General features: G+C 44.8%; 1 protein-coding gene across 4 annotated transcripts in view; it reads right to left on the bottom strand.

The window, feature by feature from the left end:
- Positions 1 to 734: 734 nt before the first annotated feature.
- The window catches only part of Kiaa1958 (KIAA1958 homolog), a 146,169-nt gene continuing 125,211 nt past the window's right edge, over positions 735 to 21,692 (bottom strand). For 2 of the 4 annotated variants that reach the window (XM_087659930.1, XM_087659929.1), the window contains one exon: positions 9,133 to 10,196. Coding sequence is in view for 1 of the 4 variants with exons in the window: in NM_001419541.2 (NP_001406470.1) it covers positions 9,390 to 10,196 (807 nt within the window). In the remaining 3 variants the exon portion in view is untranslated. 4 annotated transcript variants of the gene reach the window in all.

Genomic DNA, 21,692 nt, shown 5'->3' with positions numbered 1-21,692 from the left:
AAGTAACAATCTAGAGTCATTTGGGAAGAGCAAACCAAATGAGAAAATGCTCCCATGAGATCATCCTTTTCCTAAGCTTGTGGTCCGTTTTCTGGATGTGAGAGGGCCTTGCACACGCTGGGTGACGCCATCCACAGGCTGATGGTCCTCTCTACTATGAAGAAGCAGGCTGAGCAAACAGTAAATAGTGTCCTCCATGGCCTCTGCTCCAGTTCCCGCCTCTGCTTGCTGTTCTCATCTCCCTTCTTGATGTACTGCAGCTCTAATCCTCCCAAAATTGCTTCCGGTCGTGACATTTACCATAGCAACAGAAACCTAAATAAGACTCCAAATTCTATTCTACTGGAAATATTCATGAAATTTTGTTTCTTAGAAATGAGTTTAGCTGTTGTAACAGACAGACTTCTACTTGGAAGTTCTGAGGACTAAACGCCTTCAGAGTAACAACACTCAAAGAGCTTTAAATCCATTAGTAAGACATAAGGTAAAGGCACGAACAGCAGCTGGTATGTGATGGGCACACCAAGGGACTGAGTCTGCAACATTTTCAAAGGACCAGCAGCTGGGACAACATGACTCCAGGGGCGTCAGACGCGGGCAAGGGACCAGTCCTCATGTGCCGGCATTGCGAGACACCGCTTACAGGGATGTGACAGGCCGTAAAATTGCTCAAGCCCAGTGCTGCATGTTGTGTATGAATAACTAGGCTACTTTAAGAAAACAGACATAAAATGTACATTATTATTTTTTATTATTTTTAAAATCTGGGTTAAAGAGTAAAGCTGCATATCCAAGAATAAAACCAACCAACATCTTAAAGCACAAACAAACAAACAAACAAACAAACAAACAAACAAAGCCTGAACATTCCAAATTAGTAAGAGATTCTACTAGACCAGAGGGTAAGAACACCTTCCAAGGCAGACACCAGACAGCTGCAGAGCCCGCAGCTCCCGGGCTCCGGTGCACATCCCTGTGTTCCCAGATGTGGCCACCAGGGGAGGAACAGTTGGAAAGGGTACAATAAAATCAGACTAGTGAATGAACAGTAGCCAGAAAGACCTTTCTAGTGTGTTTAAAAACACCCAGGAGAATAAAAAACGTTGCAAACACAGTTTTGTTACAAAAAAAGGGGGGGGGGGACAAAAGAAGGAACTGTCACATAGAAAACACTAAAACTTTAAGACAGCAGATTACTTATGTAAGTGGTAAAGTCAGACTTGTCAATCACAGCTAAGCAAGAGAAGACCTGGTCTCCACCCGGAAGGGATTGTAGGTCTCTGAGGAGAGGGTTTGTAGTACTCCAGATTCATTCAAACACAAAGTGATCTGAGAACTCCTGTGTTGCTAAGTTAAAGGAAACATCTGAGGTCACTGAAACTCTAGTTGAGAGCTTAACCTGGCCAGACAGCTAGGAGCACACACTGCTGTGGGGGCTGAGTGAGGAGGCTGAGGGCACCCTCACTCTTGTTCTCAAGTCTGCCCAGGGCAAGCAAATGAAAACAAGAAAACCCAGCTTTACCGCCAACACTAACACTTGGGTTCCAGAAGGAATGTGTCTTCCATGTTTCTGTTCCTACTGTGCTCCCTGCTGCCACTCCAAGCTGGGTGTCAAAACTAGGGCCTGGCTGGGCATGGTGGCACATGCACTTAGTCCCAGCACCTGGAGGAGTCAGGTAGGTGAATGTCTATGAGTTCGAAACCAGCCTGGTCTACATTAGTTCTGGGTCATCCAAGACTACAAAGTGAAACCCTGTATCAAACAAAACAAACAAACATAACAAAAAAAAAAAAAAAACCAAAAAACAAAAAAAAAAACCCTAGGGCCGGTGCTCTACCGCTGAGCTACACCCACACCTTCACAATACTTGAACTCAGACAGACGTCTAGAATTTCAGGTATTTAGGAAAGCACCACCACCCTGGCCAGCTTCCTGCGATTAAAATCCAACTTACGTTTCCACTCTAGAACATTCCATTCCTCCTGATCCAGCTTTTTAAGAATTTATTTTACAGATGTTTGTGTGCAGGAAATAGCTGTGCACCGTGTGCATGCCTGGCACCATGTGGAGGCCAGAAGAGGGCATCAGATGTCCTGGAACTGAAGTCACAGACAGTTGTGAGCTCCTATGTGGGTATTGGGAATTGAACCCACATCCCCTGCAAGAGCAGTCAGTGCTTTTCACCCCTGGGCCATCTCTCCAGCTCCCATGTATTTAGTTTTAAAAGGGACATATACCCATTCGGTAACCGTCAAATGCTGTACCTGTTGTTGCTGATTTGGGGGAGAGCAGAGCAGCACACAGGACACAGCAGTACACAGGACACAGTGAGCAGGCCCAGCTCAGGTTCTGTGACTCCAGGACAGAGTGGGTGGGGGAGAATCCCTGGCTTTGGCCGCTTGAAAACTATGGTCTTTTCCACGAGAGTGTTTTAATTGTTGGTAGGAAAAGTCTAAAATAGATTTTACTTGAAAAGTTGTATCTGAGTTTTCTACTTCTTTTTTTTTTTTTTTCTTTTCTTTTTTTCGGAGCTGGGGACCGAACCCAGGGCCTTGAGCTTGCTAGGCAAGCGCTCTACCACTGAGCTAAATCCCCAACCCCGAGTTTTCTATTTCTAAGTGCCATGAGTTATTCAGTAATAAAATTCAGCAATGCAGCACTGAATTTACTTTCAGACACAACAGCACATTCAGGAGAGGACTCTGGGCATTTTCAGATGTACGACTTCTACCCTGTCTCTCCTCTAGTGGACAATGACCCAATGTTTATCACTCCGCAGACACTGAAATTAGAGACTTATTTATTTTAGATGAGGTTTTGTGAGCTGCAGGGTAGCTGGACTTTATCATAACAAATATTTTAGATATGAACATATAAAACTCCAAAGGCAAACCTTTCTCTTTAAAATGCTGTTTCTCAGCACTTGGTGCTGCAGAGGAGTGGAAGCCAGACGCTCGTTTCCGTAGAGATGGCTTCCTGCCTTCATTGATGCGTTATAAACACAGACTTGGTCAGGTAAGTTCTTGTTTCTCTGTAGTCTTTCCATGAAAAGCAAATTCAAGCTTTATCTTCATCAAAAACTTTCTATGCAGAAAAAGCTCATTTGTCCCTCACATTAATTGCTGCTTTTAAGGCTCAGTATTGTTTTCTTCCCATATAGGTTTCAACCTACTCCTGCTTTAACTTTCTGTTTTTTATTTAAAGATTTATTTATTCTATATAAGTACAGTGTCGCTGTCTTCAGACACCAGAAGAGGGCATCAGATCCCATTACAGATGGTTGTGAGCCATCCTCTGGTTGCTGGGATTTGAACTCAGGACCTCTGGAAGAGCAGTCACTGTTCTTAACCACTGAGCCATCTCCATCCCCGTTTTAACTTTCCTTAAGAGTCCTTCTTTCTGATCCATTTGTTTCCATCCCATTCTGCTGCCTTTCTCCCCTAACCGTGTAAGATAACTTAGCATTACATAGAAACAGATTATGCTCTTACAATTATACAAGAATGCTCTCGGTCAGACATGGAACCTGAGGCAGGAGGACCGTGTAAGTTCAAGCCAGTGACTACATGAAGTCTTGGGGTGCTTTACTGCTGAACTCTTCTACTGCCTGGTGTTCTGGATCTCTAAACCAACAATGAACAAGAAGTCATAAAAATATGCCTTCCTGCTACCCAGTCATTGACTGTTTATTCTAGAGCACTAGCGTCTGTATGTCCCCTCTGCTTTCTAGTCAGTCAGGGAGATAGATGAGGTTGTGTATTGGCAAAGGGAAGGTGAGCTCTAGACTCCTCCCTTCATGGTGTAGCATCAGTTAGAGGGGCTACTCAGCACCTCTGGCTTGGGGGCCTTATTCTGCGTGAGGAGCCATCTTGGGGTGGGCACAGGCATCAAGCAGTATTCACAATTTTTTTTTCACAGCCAGATAAGTGTGCTATTAATGTTTAAGTCCCAACCTCCCCAGCTATACTCTGGAGGAACAAGTCATCTAGTTTCCCAGGCCTGATTCTGCAATGTGCCCCATGGCTGGTTAGTTCTTAACTGATCTCTTCAGACAGAATCTCAAGTAGCCAAAGCTAGCTTATGTAGCCAAGGATGGACAAACACCTGATCCTCCTGCCTCCCGCTCCCAACTGCTGGGATCGCAGGTGTGTGCCACCATGCCTGGCTAAAAGTTCCAAAATGAACTTTTACAAAGTTAAATGGACTTCAGTAGGCCTGAAGGAGGGAGGTTTTTGATTTCTTGGTGAGTATTAGATTTGGAATCAAGATGTGACGTTGGTTAACTTTTTCCAGCTCTATGAGAACATGGAAGTTAGAGTAACTTATCTGAGTCTTGGTTGCTTAACAACTACATGGGTATAATTAGATGCACTCTGCAGAGCGGTTGTGAATGTTAAGAGAGGGGGCGGCAGCTCGGGGGCATCCTTCCCAGTGGAGGTCTGACTGGGGTCTTCATTTGAAAACTGGGTGGATATAGGAGTAGCCCCTGAGGCTTAGGAGCTATTCCATTTCTGTGGGGGAGGAGGAAGCTATGTAGTCTGTATGAGTAGTGATGGGGCTACTGTGTACTTACCAACACATTAGACACTCTTTCTTTGGGGTTGGAGTGGTCCTAAGTATTTCCTGAAATGGTTAATTTCCATACCAGCTGCACCAGATAAGCAATGAGGACCTTGAGTGAAATGAACAACATGACTGTGCAGAGCGACAGAGGAAAATCTCCTGGACGGTGGGCACAGAGCCGGACCTGCTCAAACTACTGTGGGTAACAGTCAAACGTGGCTGACATCCTGGTCGGGATTTCCCAGGATAGTCCTCAACCTCCTCCTGGCCTCTCCGCAAGGAGGGGCAGCTGTGCCCCACCATTAGGCTTCACTAGCCTTGAACTTGCAATCCCCCACCTCAGCTCCCAGGCTCTGAGATTCGAGGTGTGCATGACCACGGTTAGCTTAAATCCACTCATTCACGTAGACAAGCACAAGAGACATCTCAGGAACAAGGCTTAAGTAACACAATGTTTCTCTTTTGACAAAGACTTAACTTTTGTTTAGAAGTGAAATTACTTAAACTGGACACGGGTTTGAAATTTTCACTAGGCTGCGCTCACAGCTCTCTGTTAACAGCGCCACAACAGGCTGTGCTCAGACTGCAGCAGGGCTTGTCCAGGGCAAAGCGGCCAGCTTCCTTGGGGTCTTCTCACTCATATTTACCCATGCATAAAGTAAGCTCCCCTTCTTTTTAGAAGAGCGATTGTCTTATAAAAGCAGTAAGTGACAGCCACCCGAAAGCATGAGATGTAACCATTTGGTTCACTTGGGTGGTAACAATATGGCCACTGTTAGTTTCAACAGACAAAAATGGCATTGTTGTCTAGAGATGACAAATTAACTATAGAAACTCTGAAACTTGAAAATTAGGAAAAAAATTTATTTTCAGAAAGGCATGCTAGTATACGGAGAAATTCTAGCCTAGCATATGACTTGTGTGAGCCCTGGCCATGAGCTGGCCCAGTGATACCACAGCAGAGTCGCGTGAGCTGTGAAGGAGCGCCTAGGATCTGCCAGGACATTTCAATTTCCGCATAAATACCATCTTGTTCAGATCTTAACGAGCATGTCTATGACCATGCTGAAATACTCAATGCTTTTAATAAGACTGAATTAGTATAAAAAGTAGTAGAATTTCACATTTTCTTTTTCAAACAACATTTATGGGTCTGAGCTGACAAAGTAGAATAAAATCCAGGGAAAGGGGACCATGCCACTTGGCCAAAGAGAACATTCCTTTCACAGCTTTGGTTAGATACAGTATTGTTTTAAAATACAGAAAACAATGGAAAAACTTTAGCCCCTGAAGACCCCTCTGGTCTTCCTTCTCGCTTTTTCGTGTGTGTGAGGTATCAGGCTTGGCTGTGCTGGAGGTAGAAGTCACAGGCACGGGTGTGCTCACTGCACCACACTACAGGTTTGGTCTCCTCTCCAAGTTTAGAAATACAAGGAACAGAATCTCAGCAACGGAGGAAATGAGTAAAACGTGTTACTAACATTTTTAATTAAAAAGAAAGAGCAGAAAGAAAAGAAAGAAAGAGAGAGAGAGAAAGAAAGGAAGAAAGAAAGAAAGAAAGTAAGTAAGTTAGTTCACTGCATGCCCAAAATACAGCTTCCTGTGCAGATAACCTCTTCATGTCCAGTGGGATCTCCTGCACCAGGATGATAACCTATTACCTGGCAGACTGTTACCAGAGAGAGGCTTGTAGGCTCTAGGTAGGCAGCAGCTACAATTCTTTTATTTATGGTTTGGTGTGGGTGTTGTACCTGCATGTATGCCCGTGCTCTATGTTCGTGCCTGGTGCCTGGAGGGGCCAGAATCGGGTGTCAGACACAGTCTGTGAACTGCCATGTGGGTGTCTAGAACTGAACACAAGTCCTCTGAAGAGCAGCCAGTGCTCTGAAAGGTTGAGCATCTCTAGAACTCTAATTAATGAAGGTTAAGTTTTTTGGGACAGACTCACTCTGTATCCCAGGCTGGCCCTGAACACATAGCCAGCCTCCTGCCTCAGTTTCCTGAGTGCTGAGATTGTAGGTGTATGCCACCATGCCTAACTCAGCTCCTGTTAGAACAATACAAATGGTGTTGTGGAATGATCTCCCCCAAGATCTAGGGGTCCTCTCAGAACACAGATGGCTGCCTCCCTTATGCAGGGCTCAGAGGCAACTTGCATCTAGGTGAACCAGTGAAAGACTTTCTTTCTTTAGTGCTGAACCCAAGCCCTTGCACATACGAGGCAAGCATTCTACCACTGAGCTGCTGCCCCAGATCCAGATCCAACAGACAAGTCATTGATAACCACGCCAGTTGTGGAGCCCAGAAACCTGGAGGTGAGTGGAGAACAGCTGTAGCTGCTGCCTCCCTTCTCCTGTGGAGATGGTATGGAGCTGACTAGAAAGACAGAATGACTGCTTCATTTGAACCTCAGCCACACGCTCTCTGGCTTCCTCCCAAGCAAGGCCACCCATGCAGAGAGTTCCTTTGCCATGCTAGTGGGTTCACCCAGCTTGACCACACACACATTGATTTAAAGCGTGTTTCACATGCACACGTCTGTACAAGTACAAAGGTGTACACGGCATATGGCGGTCCTTGAAGCACACCTGTTCTTTACTCCCATGATCCTTCTAACTCAGAAGAGTTCAAATTCTGCCAGGTGTAAGTGAAAATCTGACCCCTGAGTTTTTAGAATTGTTCCCCTCTGAATTCTGAGAAGTTACAGTGTATCCAGGAGGTGATGGGCAAGCAAGCTGAGGCAGAGAGGTTAGGAGATGCTGAGAAGTTACAGATAAGAGGAAGATTAACAGCCTCCGGTCAGTTATTGCTACTGTTATTGCTACTTATGGAAACGTTGAAAAGATCCCGGCACACCTGATGGCGCCATTTTGAAGCTATGTAAAAGAAATCGAAGGGGTCCGTACTTAAGCTGCAAGCTGTGCAGCTTGGCCATACAAGTCAGCTCCACCCTCCATGCAGAACTGACAGATGATTCTGCTTGCCACAAACAAAACACCCTCTGGGTGTTTAGCAAACCAAAGAAGACTAATGTTTTATGCCTCTCTCTTCTTCTCCCCCCCCCCCCCCCCATCAGGGTTTCTCTGTGTAGCCCTGGCTGTCCCGGTACTAGCTCTGTAAACCAGGTTGGCCTTAATAGAGATCCACCTATTCAGCCTCCCAAGTCCTGGGATTGACAGTGTGCGCCGCCCCACCTGGCTTGCCTATCTCTTCTCAACCAAAACCTAAAATCACAATTGGAAACCACTACAGACCGAGACACGGGATCAAGTGAGAACACTGGTTATCAAATCCTGTTATTTACACACAGAGTGAGATACTAAAACTTATTGCTACCCGGGGAAAGCCACCTAGTACACAGAGCTCTAGACATGTAGTCACTAGAAAGGGAACAACATGAGACCTTAAGGCAGCATTGGCTGAGTCTTCTCTGGTAAAGAGTCACATACTTGAGTGACTAGTGACTTTAACTGGTTTTAAGTAAATACTAAAACAATGCTTTGAAAGAGACATAACTAATTTAAAGACTTGTGCAATATGAATGTGCATTGGAATTTTAATTTGGATTAGAAAGCACACACAAGAACATAATGGTACAATTAAAGAGGTCTTTCCTGGAATAGAAAATAGAGTAGAAATTACTATTATTAATTAGCACTCTTTGGGCTCCTTTTTAAAAACATATATTCACAGTAGTTACTAGAAAAGTCTGCTTTTTAAATAACACATGGTCAGGTTGACTTTTATCAGTGTGAAATGATTTTTAAATGCAGGAATCACCTCCCTCCCGTGACGCTCTGATCCAGTAACTGTGTCCCTGTGCTGGGCTTGCTTTCCAGGCAGGCTGCCTAAGTCAGGGTCCCTACTACTACTGCCAGCTTACAGGATTCCCAGGGTCCTTACAATGCCCAGGGAGTGTTTTCCTTGTGGCTTACTCTGTTGATTCTCCTAGTCAAGCATGGCTCACAGGTCCAGGGACGCCTGCCAACACAACTTTGAGATGTAAAAAGCAGATTAAAGAACAAAGCAAACAAAATGGAAATTCAAACAGCAACTGTTCTCAAAGGAGAACCGACAGACACAGGCACTTCTGCTTCAGGAGGTTTTCACATCTGGGTCACAGGGGGCTTTCCAAGTCCACCCTCCACTAACTAGAACTCCTCGAGGTGCATACACCGAATCCACAGCACGCAGTGTCTCCCACGCACCCTTTCAGAGGCTCAGCTTCCTTTCACCAAACTGCCTCTATGGACAGCACAGCAAACGCATCTTTTATCTCAGTGAGCAGCCAGCTGCCCTGGCAGAGTACCCACGGGGTGTTGAAGGCAAGCTTTCTCTATGTCTGCCTCTCCTGCTCTAGGTCCCTATGTGGGGGGAAAAACAAAACAAAAACCAAACAAACAAAAACCCAACAAAGCATATATAATTCTATACCATTCTAAAGCTACCGGGCTACTGGGATATTTAAGTAACTACTCCAAACATTTTTTTCCTTTTTCTTTTTTTTTTTTTCCAAGAAAACCTGTGCTAAAAAGGCACTAGATAAAATGAATTTCTTCACTCTTGTATATAGTAATTTTATAATGTGTTATATTCTATTGTGTTGATTTAACAAGGTGTCTCACATTTAGATAAAACATCCAAATTATCCAGTCATCTACTTTTATGTAAAAGTGAATCTCAAGTCTGAGGAATGGCCGGCTGTAGTAACAGAGGCCAGCTGGATCATGGAGCGAAGACATCAGCCTCTGTGGCTTCAGAACCTGCTTGCTGAGGCCCAGCTGTGGCCACTGAGTAAGCAGGACTGTGACCTGGCCCTGAGGGCTCACTGGCAGCAGCTATGGGAGCCGAGTCGCCTGGAGACCTGAGTGAAGGAGACGAAGGTGAAGTTCTCACAGTTTTCCAGCTTGATCTTCCTGGCTAAATTTGGGACAATTCCCCGGAGAGAGCGTAAGCCCATTCGCTGCTCTTCGTACCACACGCTGCCCATATCGGTGGCCTCCTTCCGTGCTGTAAGGTAGAAGGGGGACTTGGCTTCCATTTGGGTGGGTGGTCGGTGGATATACATGTACTTGTAGAGGAGGCAGTAAGGACACTGCTTGTGTCCCCTGGAGTGCTCATGGTAGATTTTCCCATGACACACTCTAGTCGAACCACTCCGGCTCTCCCGCTTGACACTGTCTGTCCGGGCGAAGTAGGGCTGGTTTTGTGGATCTTTGAGCAACTCGATGTCACCATACATCAGATCTGCATGCTCCTGCAGTGTCCGCATATTCAGATACTGGCTGTTGTACTTGACCACTGTGGACAGGAGAGTAATTGGGCTGTCATCTCCTAGACACCCTGCCTGCCACATCTCCTCCTCATCAGAAAGGGAGAAGTAGACAATATTTCGAGAACGGGCACCGGACATCCCTGCCTTACTCAGGACCCACAGTTTCTCCTTGAGTTTCTTGGTGGAGGAGCTGAAGGTACCGCTGGTGATGGAAAAGCCCACACCAGCGTTCTTCAGGATGCGGTCCAGGCCGCGGCGAATGGCGTGAAGTGAGGTAGCCAGGAAGTCTGAGCCGTCACTCTTCTTGACAGTAACATAAAAGTTCTCAAGCAGCTCGTTCAACTTCACTGCAGGGATCTCGAATGAGACAAACACTGAAGTTATACATTGGAGGACATCTGAACAGCTGACCCCTTTCCCCCCAACCCTCACTAGGGGCTGTACTATGGAGAGGATGGTTTCTTGACCTCTAGAGGATGGAACCCTTCATGCAATGTAGTAGAAAAGCAGTGAATTTCAAACTGGATGATCTAGGTTTCATCTGTAAAATATACAGGTAGCCACTGTCTCAAAGTGTACAAGAAATGCTTATGGTGGACATGGACCACGAGTTTCTAAGGGTTTGTGAGCAGCAATGGCTGCTTACAAACTTGTCTCAAGCACATATGTGGACACAGATTACCAATGTGACACTGACCATTCCTCAATAGAAGGCCCTTTCTTCTCTTTGCTTGCAAACCATTTGTTTTCCTCTCCTTTAGCAAAGTTCAGGCATCCTCTCTAAAGGATTCCGTAACTGATCTCTGAATCATCCCCACACTGATGTCCTTGATGCCTGCCCACACTGTTTGGTACCCACTGCTAAGCAAGGGCTTCACTGGAAGAGAACTGACTCATCTACTCACACAGAAACGTCCGACTCTATGATCTTCCCCTTGGATTTACCTGACTACATCCTAACACACCTCTAGCTTAATAACCAATACATTTTCAGTATCGGTCTTAAGTCTTATGAGTTTATGAGTTTGACTTTGTGTTCGAGATGAAGAGGTAAAGAGTACATTGCCTTGCTCTGTCAGGTCAGGCTCCACTACACTCTTTGGACAAAATGGAAATTCTGATAAAAATGTTTGAGTAGAGACTATCATTAGCCCTTCTCATTTTGCTGATAGCCCAAGAGTCAAAAAGAAAATACAAGATTAGTTATAGATTAAAAATTAGTCAAATTAGGGCTGGAGAGATGGTGTCAATTAGGTTAGTGTCCTTGTTACTCAAGCAGAGAAAAGTTCTCAGTGCCTAGAACAGACGTCAGGCAGGGGCTTGCACCTGTAGCTTCAGTTCTAGGCATCAGAGACCCTCTTCTGGCCTTTGCAGACACTCAAATGTACACACCCACACACACACACACAGACACACACTCACACTCACATGTACACACACAGACACACACACACACACACCCTGCTCAGTGATGGGATTAAAGGTGTGTGCCACCACCACCTGGCAAAAAAATAAATCTTTGCAAATGTAATATCTATGAAAAATTCAATTTAAAAACAAATATTGACTCCGCTATGATTAAACATAAATATACTCTATTGTATTATTATAATATATATAATATAATATAATATAATATAATAATATATATTGTATAATTAATATTATAGTATCATTAAATATATTCTGACAACATAAACTAAAATGATTTGTTAGAAAACTTTATTCTCAGTAAGCAAACTGATTATATACTCCCAAAGATAGAAAAGTAAATCAAATTCATAAGTCATAAAATGAGCCAATAAAAACAAAAATCTAAATTAATGAAGAATGAAGGGGAGGACATCAACCTTTGAAGAGACAAGTTAACCAAGTCCTCTCAGTCAGATGGGAGGAGAAAAAGCATAGAGGTGGACGTCAGAGTATTCAGAACAAGGCCAACATAAAACGAGAGGAAAGAACAGGAAAGACACCGTGCTTCATGTGCATGAGTTTGAAAATCTATAGTCTGAATGATTTTGTTTAGTGTGCATGCGTGCATGTGTGTATGTGGGCATATAAGCCGCTACAGTTGTGTGACTTTACTCAGTGTCACTGTAGTGCTAGGAGTCAAACCAAAGCCGCCTCCTATGTGCTGGGCAAGCGTTTGACTGCTGACCCACCACTTCTTTTGAATTTAAACAGTTTAACAATATGGGGGGGGGGGTCACAAAGGCTCTCCGTTCTTCTATGACCCACATCTATAGTTATCATAAAAAGCCAAGCCGTATTACAATAACCCTACAGGCACCTTTCATGCTGCATAAGGTATATCCAGTTTACTATAACACCAAGAACACAATGGCTGGGGTGATGGCTCAGCGGGTCAACGTGCTCCTCATACAAGCCTGAGGCCTGCCACGTGCCAGAACCCATGTGTGTGGCAGCATGGATCTGCGACGCCAGCACTTCTACAGTAAGATGGGCGGCAGAGACTGGAGCATGGGCTGCACGGGCCCAGGCTGGCCAGCCCAGAGGACTTAGCCAACAGAAACAAGAGGCCCTGACTTAGAAACAAGGTAGAAGGCAAGAACTGACTTCCACGAGCTGTCCTTTGACCATCACATATACACCATGGTATGTATGTATGTGCATGCACACAGAGACAGCACAATAAACAAATACTAAAGAGCGTGTTGCAAGCACAGTGGCTCTGGTGCACACAAGTTCCGGGCAACATGGTACCTTGTAAGACACTGAGTGCCTGACTGTTACGTCACAGTCAAGATGACAGTCGAAGTCACACTGCATCACACGTGCCACCATTACAGTGTATGGATGACCCAATCTTAGTCAGTATTACATGCCTGGACACTGACGTGATAGGGGGAAAACAGGACTCTCACAAATACTGAAAATTATTTTAAAGTTGTGGTATCTACTTTAAACTTTTTAGGCCCAACTTTAAGCTGATGTTGCAAGAAATCCACTTAATAAAAATGAAAGTATTTTGTAGGCAAGAACTATAAAAATAGACCCACAATGAAAACTGGACTTCTCCTTACAAAGTTAGGGGCAGGATGGCATGCTAAATTGAAGAAAGGAGGAGAGAAGGAAGGAAGGACATGAAAGTTCATTTCCTGACAACTGGTTAGATCTGTTAGTTGATTAGTATACAGGTTAGAGTAGCAGTGTACAAAGCATAAGATAAACTTTCTTTTTATTTATTTATTTTTACTTTATGTACGTTGGTGTTTTGTATGTGTGCCTGCATGTATGCCTGTGTGAGGGGTCAGATCTTGGATTTACAGACAGTTGTGAGCTGCCATGTAGGTGCTGGGAATTAAACCTGGGTGCTTAGGAAGAGCAGCCAGTGCTGCTAACCACCAACCTCTCCAGCCCTGAGACCAGCTTTCTTATTAACAAAACAGCACTGACTGGGTTCCTTTGGTTGTAGGAAAACAGTCGAACCTGAACAAACCTGGACCTTAAAGAATGCTACAATAGGGGACTCCAAGGCATTAGATATTCTCCGCCCAGCCCCAATCTTTTTTTCTCTGGCACAGGGAAATTAAAACTGCGTGGAACTGTGCTCCGCCCCAGTAGGATAACTAAGATTAGGAAGAAAAGAGGTGATAACCAATGTGAGTCGGGATGTAGGGACTGCCATTCCCTCAGTCCAAGCCTAAATCCACAAGGACTGACAGCGTATGCCCAAACAACAACAGAATGGCACATGCGGCTTTACCGTAGTGCTTTTCATAATGACCAAAGTGTGGGGAAGACCCAAGTGTCCACTAGTAAATAGTAAAATGAGGCACATACATACACATGATATTTTCTTCAGCCATAAAACGAAATCTTGAAGTGTTATGCTAAACAAGGCTCGCTTTTCCCACTTCAGACACAGAGAACGAGTTACTCATAAAGGACGGTGAAGATTCTACTCATCTGCAGAGCCCAGTGTAAACAGAGTCACAGAGGCAGGTGGCAGGATAGGAGTGGCCAGACTGGGACAAAGAGGAAGTGAGGGCTGCATTAGTTTAGTGAGTAGAGTTTTTATTGGAAGGATGGGAAAAATCCCGGGAATGAGTAACAGTGATGGCTTGCGGAACAGTGTGAGCACAGCAAATGCTACTCAGCTGTATGCTTAAGCATCGGCCATCGTGGGAAGTACCTGGAAGGGTGCAGCAGTGGCCCTTCCTCTGGTGACTATGCGAGAGTATCTAACTGGAGCTAACGCCAGCTCAAGGGAGAGCGTTATGCCCACCGCTGTGAACCTAGCTGACAGCCATGGCTGGTGAGGTTGCAGACCCCTCAGAGCACCCACTACTGTGACTTTCCTAAACTGGTGTAGTCTCTAACCAGTCCACACACTCATCCTTACAGCCACAGTTAAGCACACCTCTCATCCCTCATCAAAACAGCTTCTCTTTGCAGCAGATACAGACCATCACAGAAATCCACAAAAACAGGCTGGAGAGATGGCTCAGCGGTTAAGAGCACTGGCTGCTCTTCCAGAGGTCCTGAGTTCAAATCCCAGCAACCACAAAAACAATGGGAGATCTGCCTGTGGGGTCGCCAGCCCCAAGTGACACATCTACAATACAATCTCTATGCTTTAGGCTCTGGGAACATCATGGAAGAGGGCAAGGGAAGATTCTCAGAGCCAGGGGGCCAGGATGTCTGTCTGCTGTGAGATAAGTAATGTCTTCTATATAGGAGAGTAAAGCTGCATCCATGAAATCTCAAATAAATGGTCATCTAACGGAGACCTGCATAGTGACACCAGTTGTCTTGCCAACGTGGATGGGAGAAATCCTACAAGACCCCTCCCCTAGAAGGAGAAATACAGGCAATGACTGCACAGAGAGGGATGAGCCCCGAGATAGGTCATCTAATCTCCTTCAGTCCTACACACATGTGCATAGAAGCAACACTAAACCAACTCAGCAGGTCATGTATGAGTGTGTGACATACGTGTGCTAAAGACAGGCACAGAATTTGGGTTCATTTTGTGAGAATTTCCAAATATAAACACACAAAACACACATACTCATGCACGCACACACACACCCTCATACACAAACACACACACAAATAAAACAATCATAAAAATCACTATCGAAAAGGCCATGAATTTGAGATGGGGTTGGAACATGAAGGAGCTGCAGGGGCATGAGAGGAATTACAGTAAGGAGATAGAAATGATAAAACATTTATGTGTGAAATTTCAAAAAAGTAGCAACATTTTACATTAAAAATAGTTCTTTACCATAATTTTAAAAACTCAAATAAATGATTGGTTATGGTGGCACACGCCTTTCATCCCAACACTGTGGAGGTAGTTCCCTCTGAGTTCAAGGCCAGCCTGGTGTACATAGCAGATAGCACAGGCTAGTCAGGGCCACACAGTAAGACCTTGTCAAAGAAACAAAATTAAAAAAAAAAAAATAAAAAGAAGCAGCAGACACTTTCTCCAGGTGGTTCCGCGCTCAGAATGCTGTGATTACACGTGTGTGTCACCATGCCTTGCTAGGTAAGAGCTGCTAGTCAGTCACAGTGATCCTTACATGACAGAAGCCGAGTTCATAAGCTGCTGCCAGCCTTCCCTCATACGACACAATAAGCTGACTTTCAACAGTTGAAATAAAAATACTTCTTGAAATATCTTTTAAGAGACTGGACACCTTGGAAATGGGAAATATTTGATAAGCAAACCAGTTTAGGCACAGGCCAGAATAAACTGCTTCTTCTAGTGCAAGCAATACACTCTGTAGATAGATGCTTCTGGAACTGCCTTATTGTAACTTAATTTTGGAGTGTGTAGTATACTATTTTATGAAAACCAAGAAAAATGTTCTGTATCTGTGTGTGTGTGTGTGCTCCTGATACTTGGATTAAGTCACTGACCTCACATGTTCATCACCACATCTGTATCTCTCTCTCTCTCTCTCTCTCTCTCTCTCTCTCTCTCTCTCTCTCTCTCTCTCTCTGTGTGTGTGTGTGTGTGTGTGTGTGTGCGCGCGCGCGCGCACTCCTGATACTTGGATGAAGTCACTGACCTCACATGTTCATCAGCACATCTGTATCTGTGTGTGTGCTCCTGATACTTATCTAAGTCATTTCCCTGACATGTTCGTCAGCACACAGGCTACCATCATCCACCCAGGCTACTTGCTGGTGTTGGAGACCCAGTCATGAACTCTGCAGCTCCCGCCTTCCAGAAGCCATTGGACCATCTTCGCCAGCAGGCAGGCGATCTGCCAAGACCGTGCCACTGGGAGGCACAGTGGCTAACCTTCCTCCTCCACTGGACTAAGCTACTCCATGGTGCCACAGTGTTTCTAGGGCTTTGTAGGCAGCTCCAATCATGGGGTCTAGGACTGAATAAAAAGGGGGGAAGGGGGGCTGGGAATGGAGTTCAGTAGGTCAGTTGCTTGCCTAGCATGTGAAGCTCTGGGTTCTGTCCCCAGCACCACATACACCAGATGTAGTGGCACATCTGTGAGGCCAGCACTCAGGAGGGGACGACGGGCTCAGAAACAGGAAAAAGGGGGAAGGAGGTGGGGACTCCTCTAACCCCGAATTCACACAGTTGTAAGCGAGAAGCTTCTTGCCTGTTGCCATTCCTTAACATTTCCTACCTCAAGTGGCTTCTTGTGTGGGATATGGTCACAGTGACCAGAAACATAACTAAGACAGTGACAGTATACTCATATACATAACACAAACAAGTCTTTAAATAAGAAGTAAGTTTAAGACTGACCAGGAAACCTCTTCCCTGATGGGTCGTTTCCAGAATGCCAGAAGGTTCTATACAGCCTACTGGGGGAGAACAGACTTCAGTGGTTTCATGTATAAAATCCTCAAGTAATAAAAATTATTTTTAAAAAGATACTTGAAGATTAGGTAAAAGAATGAACTCTTCTCAAAATTAAGTCTTCTCAAGACGAATTATTTTTCATATGTAAATCAGGAGAAACCCTCAGAGTTCAGAGTTCACTGAAATTTAAGTTGTTGCTTGACTGATTTCTATTCTTTCTCATGAGGCTGTGGGGCAATGGACTCAGAAAACGCTGTGAGACCAAGTAGCCATACTCAGCTCTCTTACTAGTCTATAGCCACAGGCTCACTGTGACTGAACATTTAGCCACAGACTTGAGAGAAGCAGCTAAACTAGTTACATGCCTTGAACTGATGCTTAACAAACCTGGTTATAGATTCCCCTCTTTCCGCTCCTCTCAGTTCTCCCCAACTCCCCTCACACCCAGATCTACTCTTTCTGTCTCTTTATAAAACAAATGGGCTTCCAAGGGATAATAATACAATAAAATAGAATAAAACAAAAAATAACACATTGGAAAAGACAAACTGAAGGAAAAGAGCCCAAGGGAAGGCACAAGAATCAGAGACCCACTCATTCACCCACTGAGGAATCCCATAAAAACACTAAACTGGAAGCCATGATGCATATGCAGTGGACGTGTTCAGATCCGTGTGCTGCCCCAGGCTCTGAGTCTGCTCACGCTGACTCGGAGGACCTTACTTTCATGGCGTCCTGCACCCTCTCTGGCTCGTACACTGTCTGCCTCTCCTCTGCAGGGTTCCCTGATCTCCGAGGGGAGGGAGCTATGGAGATGTCCCATTTGGAGCTGAGATCTCTCATTCCCTCATAGTGTCTGGGTATGGTCTCTGTACTTGTCCCCACCTGCTGTAGGAGAAAGCCTCTAGGCAAATGGTTAAGCCAGGCACTTACCTCTGCAGAGCAGAGTATCGTAAAGAGTCATTTCATTGATACCTTTGTTGTTATTATCATTGTTTCAGAACAGGAGCGTTTGGTCTTACCCTATCTACTCGTCCCTGGGCTATCTAAGGTTCTTGGTCAGGTTCTTGGTCATCTAAGCAGCGTCAGTAAGGGTTTTTCTGTCTTGTGGAGCGAGGGGGCCTTGAGTTGAATCAGGTATCAGCTGGTTGCTCCCACTTGTTGCCACTGTTGTACTAGCACACAGGCAGGACATCATTAAAGGGACTAAAGGGTTTGTGACTGGGTTGGTGTGTGTGTGTGTGTGTGTGTGTGTGTGTGTGTGTGTGTGTGTGTGTGTGTGTGTGTGTGTCTTGCAGAGTAACTTCCTATACCAATCGAGTTAGAAGGTAGGGATAGTCTATATATGCACCAGGTCAACTTCTCCATGTCCAATGCACTGTCAGGTGTTGTCTTCAGCAATGAGGCCTTGCTGACAGTCTGTGCACACAACCTATAGTCTTGGCAGCAGCCTGGGCTGGTTAGGGACAAAAACTCAATCAGCTGTAAGCCAGTAACCTCAGGACTAGAGGCTTCACGTGGTGCCAAGAGATGCCCAGCTAGGACCCTGTCTCCCTCATTACTTGGTGACTTCATTTAGATTGCCTTCACATACGTATAAATATTTTAGGACGCTTCTACTGTAATAGGTTTCCACACTACCCCTTCACATGGTCCTTAATTTTAGCAGTCTCTCCGTGTTCCTCGCTCACCCATTTCTCTTAGGTTTTCCTTTAGCAGCACACAAGCTTTCACCATGCAACCTTGTGGAGTCTCTGGACTTCCTTGGCACCTGCTGTTATGTCCCCTTGTCACTTCTAATTCTATTTGGATCCCCTCTCCATCTTTCAGTTCATTTGGACATAAGTTTGCCAATCTTATTTTCTCAAATGACCAATTTTTGCCTCACTGATTTTGTTCGGTCGTTTCTCTTTTATTGATTTCAGCCCTGGGTTTCATTATTTCTTGCCATCTACTATATTGGGGTGTGACTTGTTCTAGGGCTTTCGGTTGTGCTGTCAGGTTACTGTATGAGAGCTCTCTGTAGTGTAGGCACTTAGTGCCACGAGCTCACCTCCTGGAACCATCTTCCCTGTGTCCTAGAAGTCTGGACGTGGTGTGTATTCCATTCACTTTCATTCAATTCTAGAAACTTTTAATTTCTTTCTGGATTTCTGTCTTGGCCCAGTGTCCCTTCAGTGGTGAGCTGTTCGGTCCCTGTGAGTTTGTAAGCTTTCTGTTGTCTCGGTTGTTGCTAATGTCAGTTTTGGTAAGTGGCGGTCGGACAGGATGCAGGGTGTTGTTCCCATTATTTTGCCTTTGTTGAGAATTGCGTTGTGTCTATGTGGTCAGTTTTGCAGAAAGTTCTAAGTGGTTGTGAAAAGAAGGTATATATATTCTTCTGTGTTTGAGTGAAATGTTAGGTAAACATCTCTGAGGTCCATTTGCTTTATAACAACGGTTAGCTCGAGCATTTGTTTCTATCTGGATGGTGTATCTATTGGTGGGACTGGGGTATTGAAGTCTCCCATTATCAGTGCACGAGGGTCAGTATGTGATTTAAGCTTAAGTAGTATTTCTTGTACAAGCTTGACTGCCTTTCTGTTTGGGACACAGATGTTAAGAATTGCAATGTCTTGGTATCTCTGGGTGGATTTTTTTCTTTGATGAGTATGTAGGGTTCTTCCCTATCTCTGCTGACCAGTATTGGTTGAAATCTATTCTGTCAGATGTTAAAATGGCTGCATCAGATTGCTTTTTAGGGCCATTTGCTTAGATATCTTTTTCCATCCCTTTATATTGACATGATCTCTATCCTTCATATTAATGTGTGTTTCTTGGATGCAACAGAAGGATGGATCCTGGTTTCACATCATTTTTGTTAGTATGTCTTTTTACTGGAAAGTTGAGACCATCATGTTGAGAGATATCAATAGTCAATGACTGCTGTTACCTGTTATATTGTTGTTGTTGTTGGTGGTGGTGGTGATGGTGGTGTGTGGGTGTACTTCCTTTTTATGTGCAGGTGTGGGATTATGTATTCCTTGTTTTTTCTCAGGTGTAGCTCACCTCTTTATGTTGGAGTTCCTTTTAGCACCTTCTGTAGGGCTGGATCTGTACACAGATATTGCTAAAGTTTGGATTTTATTGTAGACTGTCTTGTTTTCTCCATCTGTTGTGACTGAAAAGTTTGCTGGGTATAGCAATCTAGGCTGGCATCTGTGGTCTCTACAGAATATCTGCCCAGGTCCTCTGGCTTCTAGAATCTCCACTGAGAAGTCAGGTTTAACTCTAAGAGTCTGCCTTTATATATTCCTTCTTGTTTCCCCTTGCAGCTCTGACTGCTCTCTGTCCTCTTCCTTTTGTGTTTTGATTGTTATGTGCTGAAGGGATTCCCTTTTTTGGTCCAATCTATCTGGTGTTCTCTATGCTTCTTGTACCATGATAGGCATCTCCTTCTTTAGGCAAACTTTCTTCTACGATTTTGTTGAAAATACTTTTTGTGCCTTTAACCTGGGAATATTCTCGTTCCTTTATTCCTATTATTCTTAGTTTTGGTCTTTTCACAGTGTCCTAGATTTCCTGGATGTCTTGTGCTAGTTTTTCTAGATGTAACTTTTTTGGGGGGAGGGAGGTTGAGATATTCATTTCCTCTATTTTACCTTTAATGCCTGGGATTCTCTCTTCCATCTCCTGTATTCTGTTGATGAGGCTCGCCGCTGATTGTTACTGTTCTAGTCCCTGAATTTCTCACTTGCAGATTTCCCTCAGTTTGGGTTTTCTTATTGATTCTATTTCCACTTTCAGGTCTTGAACCGTTTGATTTATTTCCTTCTCCTGTTTGTTTGTGCTTTCATTGATTTCTTTAAGGGGATATTAATTTCCTCTTTAAGGAGCTCTATCATATTTTAAAGTCTATTTTAAGTCTTTGTCTTATACTTCAGCTGTGTTGCAGTAGTCGGGGCTTGCTCTGGTAGGGCTGCTGGGCCATGGTGGAGACATATTGCCCTGGCTCTTATGCATTTCTACGCTGGGGTCTAGGCATCTGGGACTGGGAAGATTATCATTCTAGCTGTTGATATCTGGTCTGGTCTATGTGGGGTGGTTGTTTTGATGGTTTCTGATGCACTAAGACGGTAGGAAATCCTTCTGGGATCCTGATAGGTGTGGCCACTGGGTTTCCAGGTAAAATCTGTTTCTGGCTATTGGGAGCTGACCCTCAGGGATGGAGATGGCCTAGGGAAAGGATGAGGGAGTCCACAGGAGGCAGAAAAGCAGGGGGTTCAATCAGGATCTCTTTAGCCCCCTGGGAATGGGGAGAGTGAGGACAGGCCACTGCTACAGAGCTGGGACTGATACTTAAGAGACTGGACCTGGAGGACTGGAGGGAGAGGTGAAGATCTACAGTTAACCTTCCTGCTTCTCTGCTCAGAGTGGCCTGTGGGTTCCCCAGGAGTGTCTGGTGGCAGCCAGAGCCTGCTATTTACCATGCAACCAATCAATCTTCCTGTCTCAGATGTGTGTGTGTGTGTGTGTGTGTGTGTGTGTGTGTGTGTGTACACATACACATGAGGTAGTGCATGCATGTGGAGGACAGAGGTAGGTATCCGCTATCTTCCTGAATTACGCCTCCATCTTTTGGAAGCAGGGTCCCTCACTGAACTTGGAGCTCACCGATCCAGCTCAGTGACTAGCCACTGAGCTCTGAGCCACCAGACCAGCCTTTTCTGTGTGGATGCTGGGGATCTCAAGTCAGGTCTTCCTGGTGAACACTAACAAATGAGCTACCTCACCAGCTCCCTGGCTTGGAACTTTTTTAGGAACCCAAAGGTTCCTCCCCTAGCCAAAGGTCATGCAGTCACCTGCCATTTGCTGTCGGTCCCTCCTTGACATTACCGGTTTTGCCGAGAAGGAATGGCTGTCAGTGTCCCCTCCTTTCCTTCCTTTTGCCCCACCCCAGGGTGCTTTCTGTCCTCATGTGTAATGAATCTGATGTGCCATGCTGCCAGAAGGAAAGACCCAGGCTTCCGTTTCGGCTTTACTGATCTCTAAGGACATCACCCACACTC

This window comes from Rattus norvegicus, chromosome 5, assembly GCF_021556685.1.
Source record: "Rattus norvegicus strain SHRSP/BbbUtx chromosome 5, alternate assembly SHRSP_T2T, whole genome shotgun sequence".
Taxonomy (NCBI): Eukaryota; Metazoa; Chordata; class Mammalia; order Rodentia; family Muridae; genus Rattus; species Rattus norvegicus.
The sequence above is the reverse complement of the archived record's forward strand: the minus strand, read 5'-3'. Positions and strand labels throughout refer to the sequence as shown.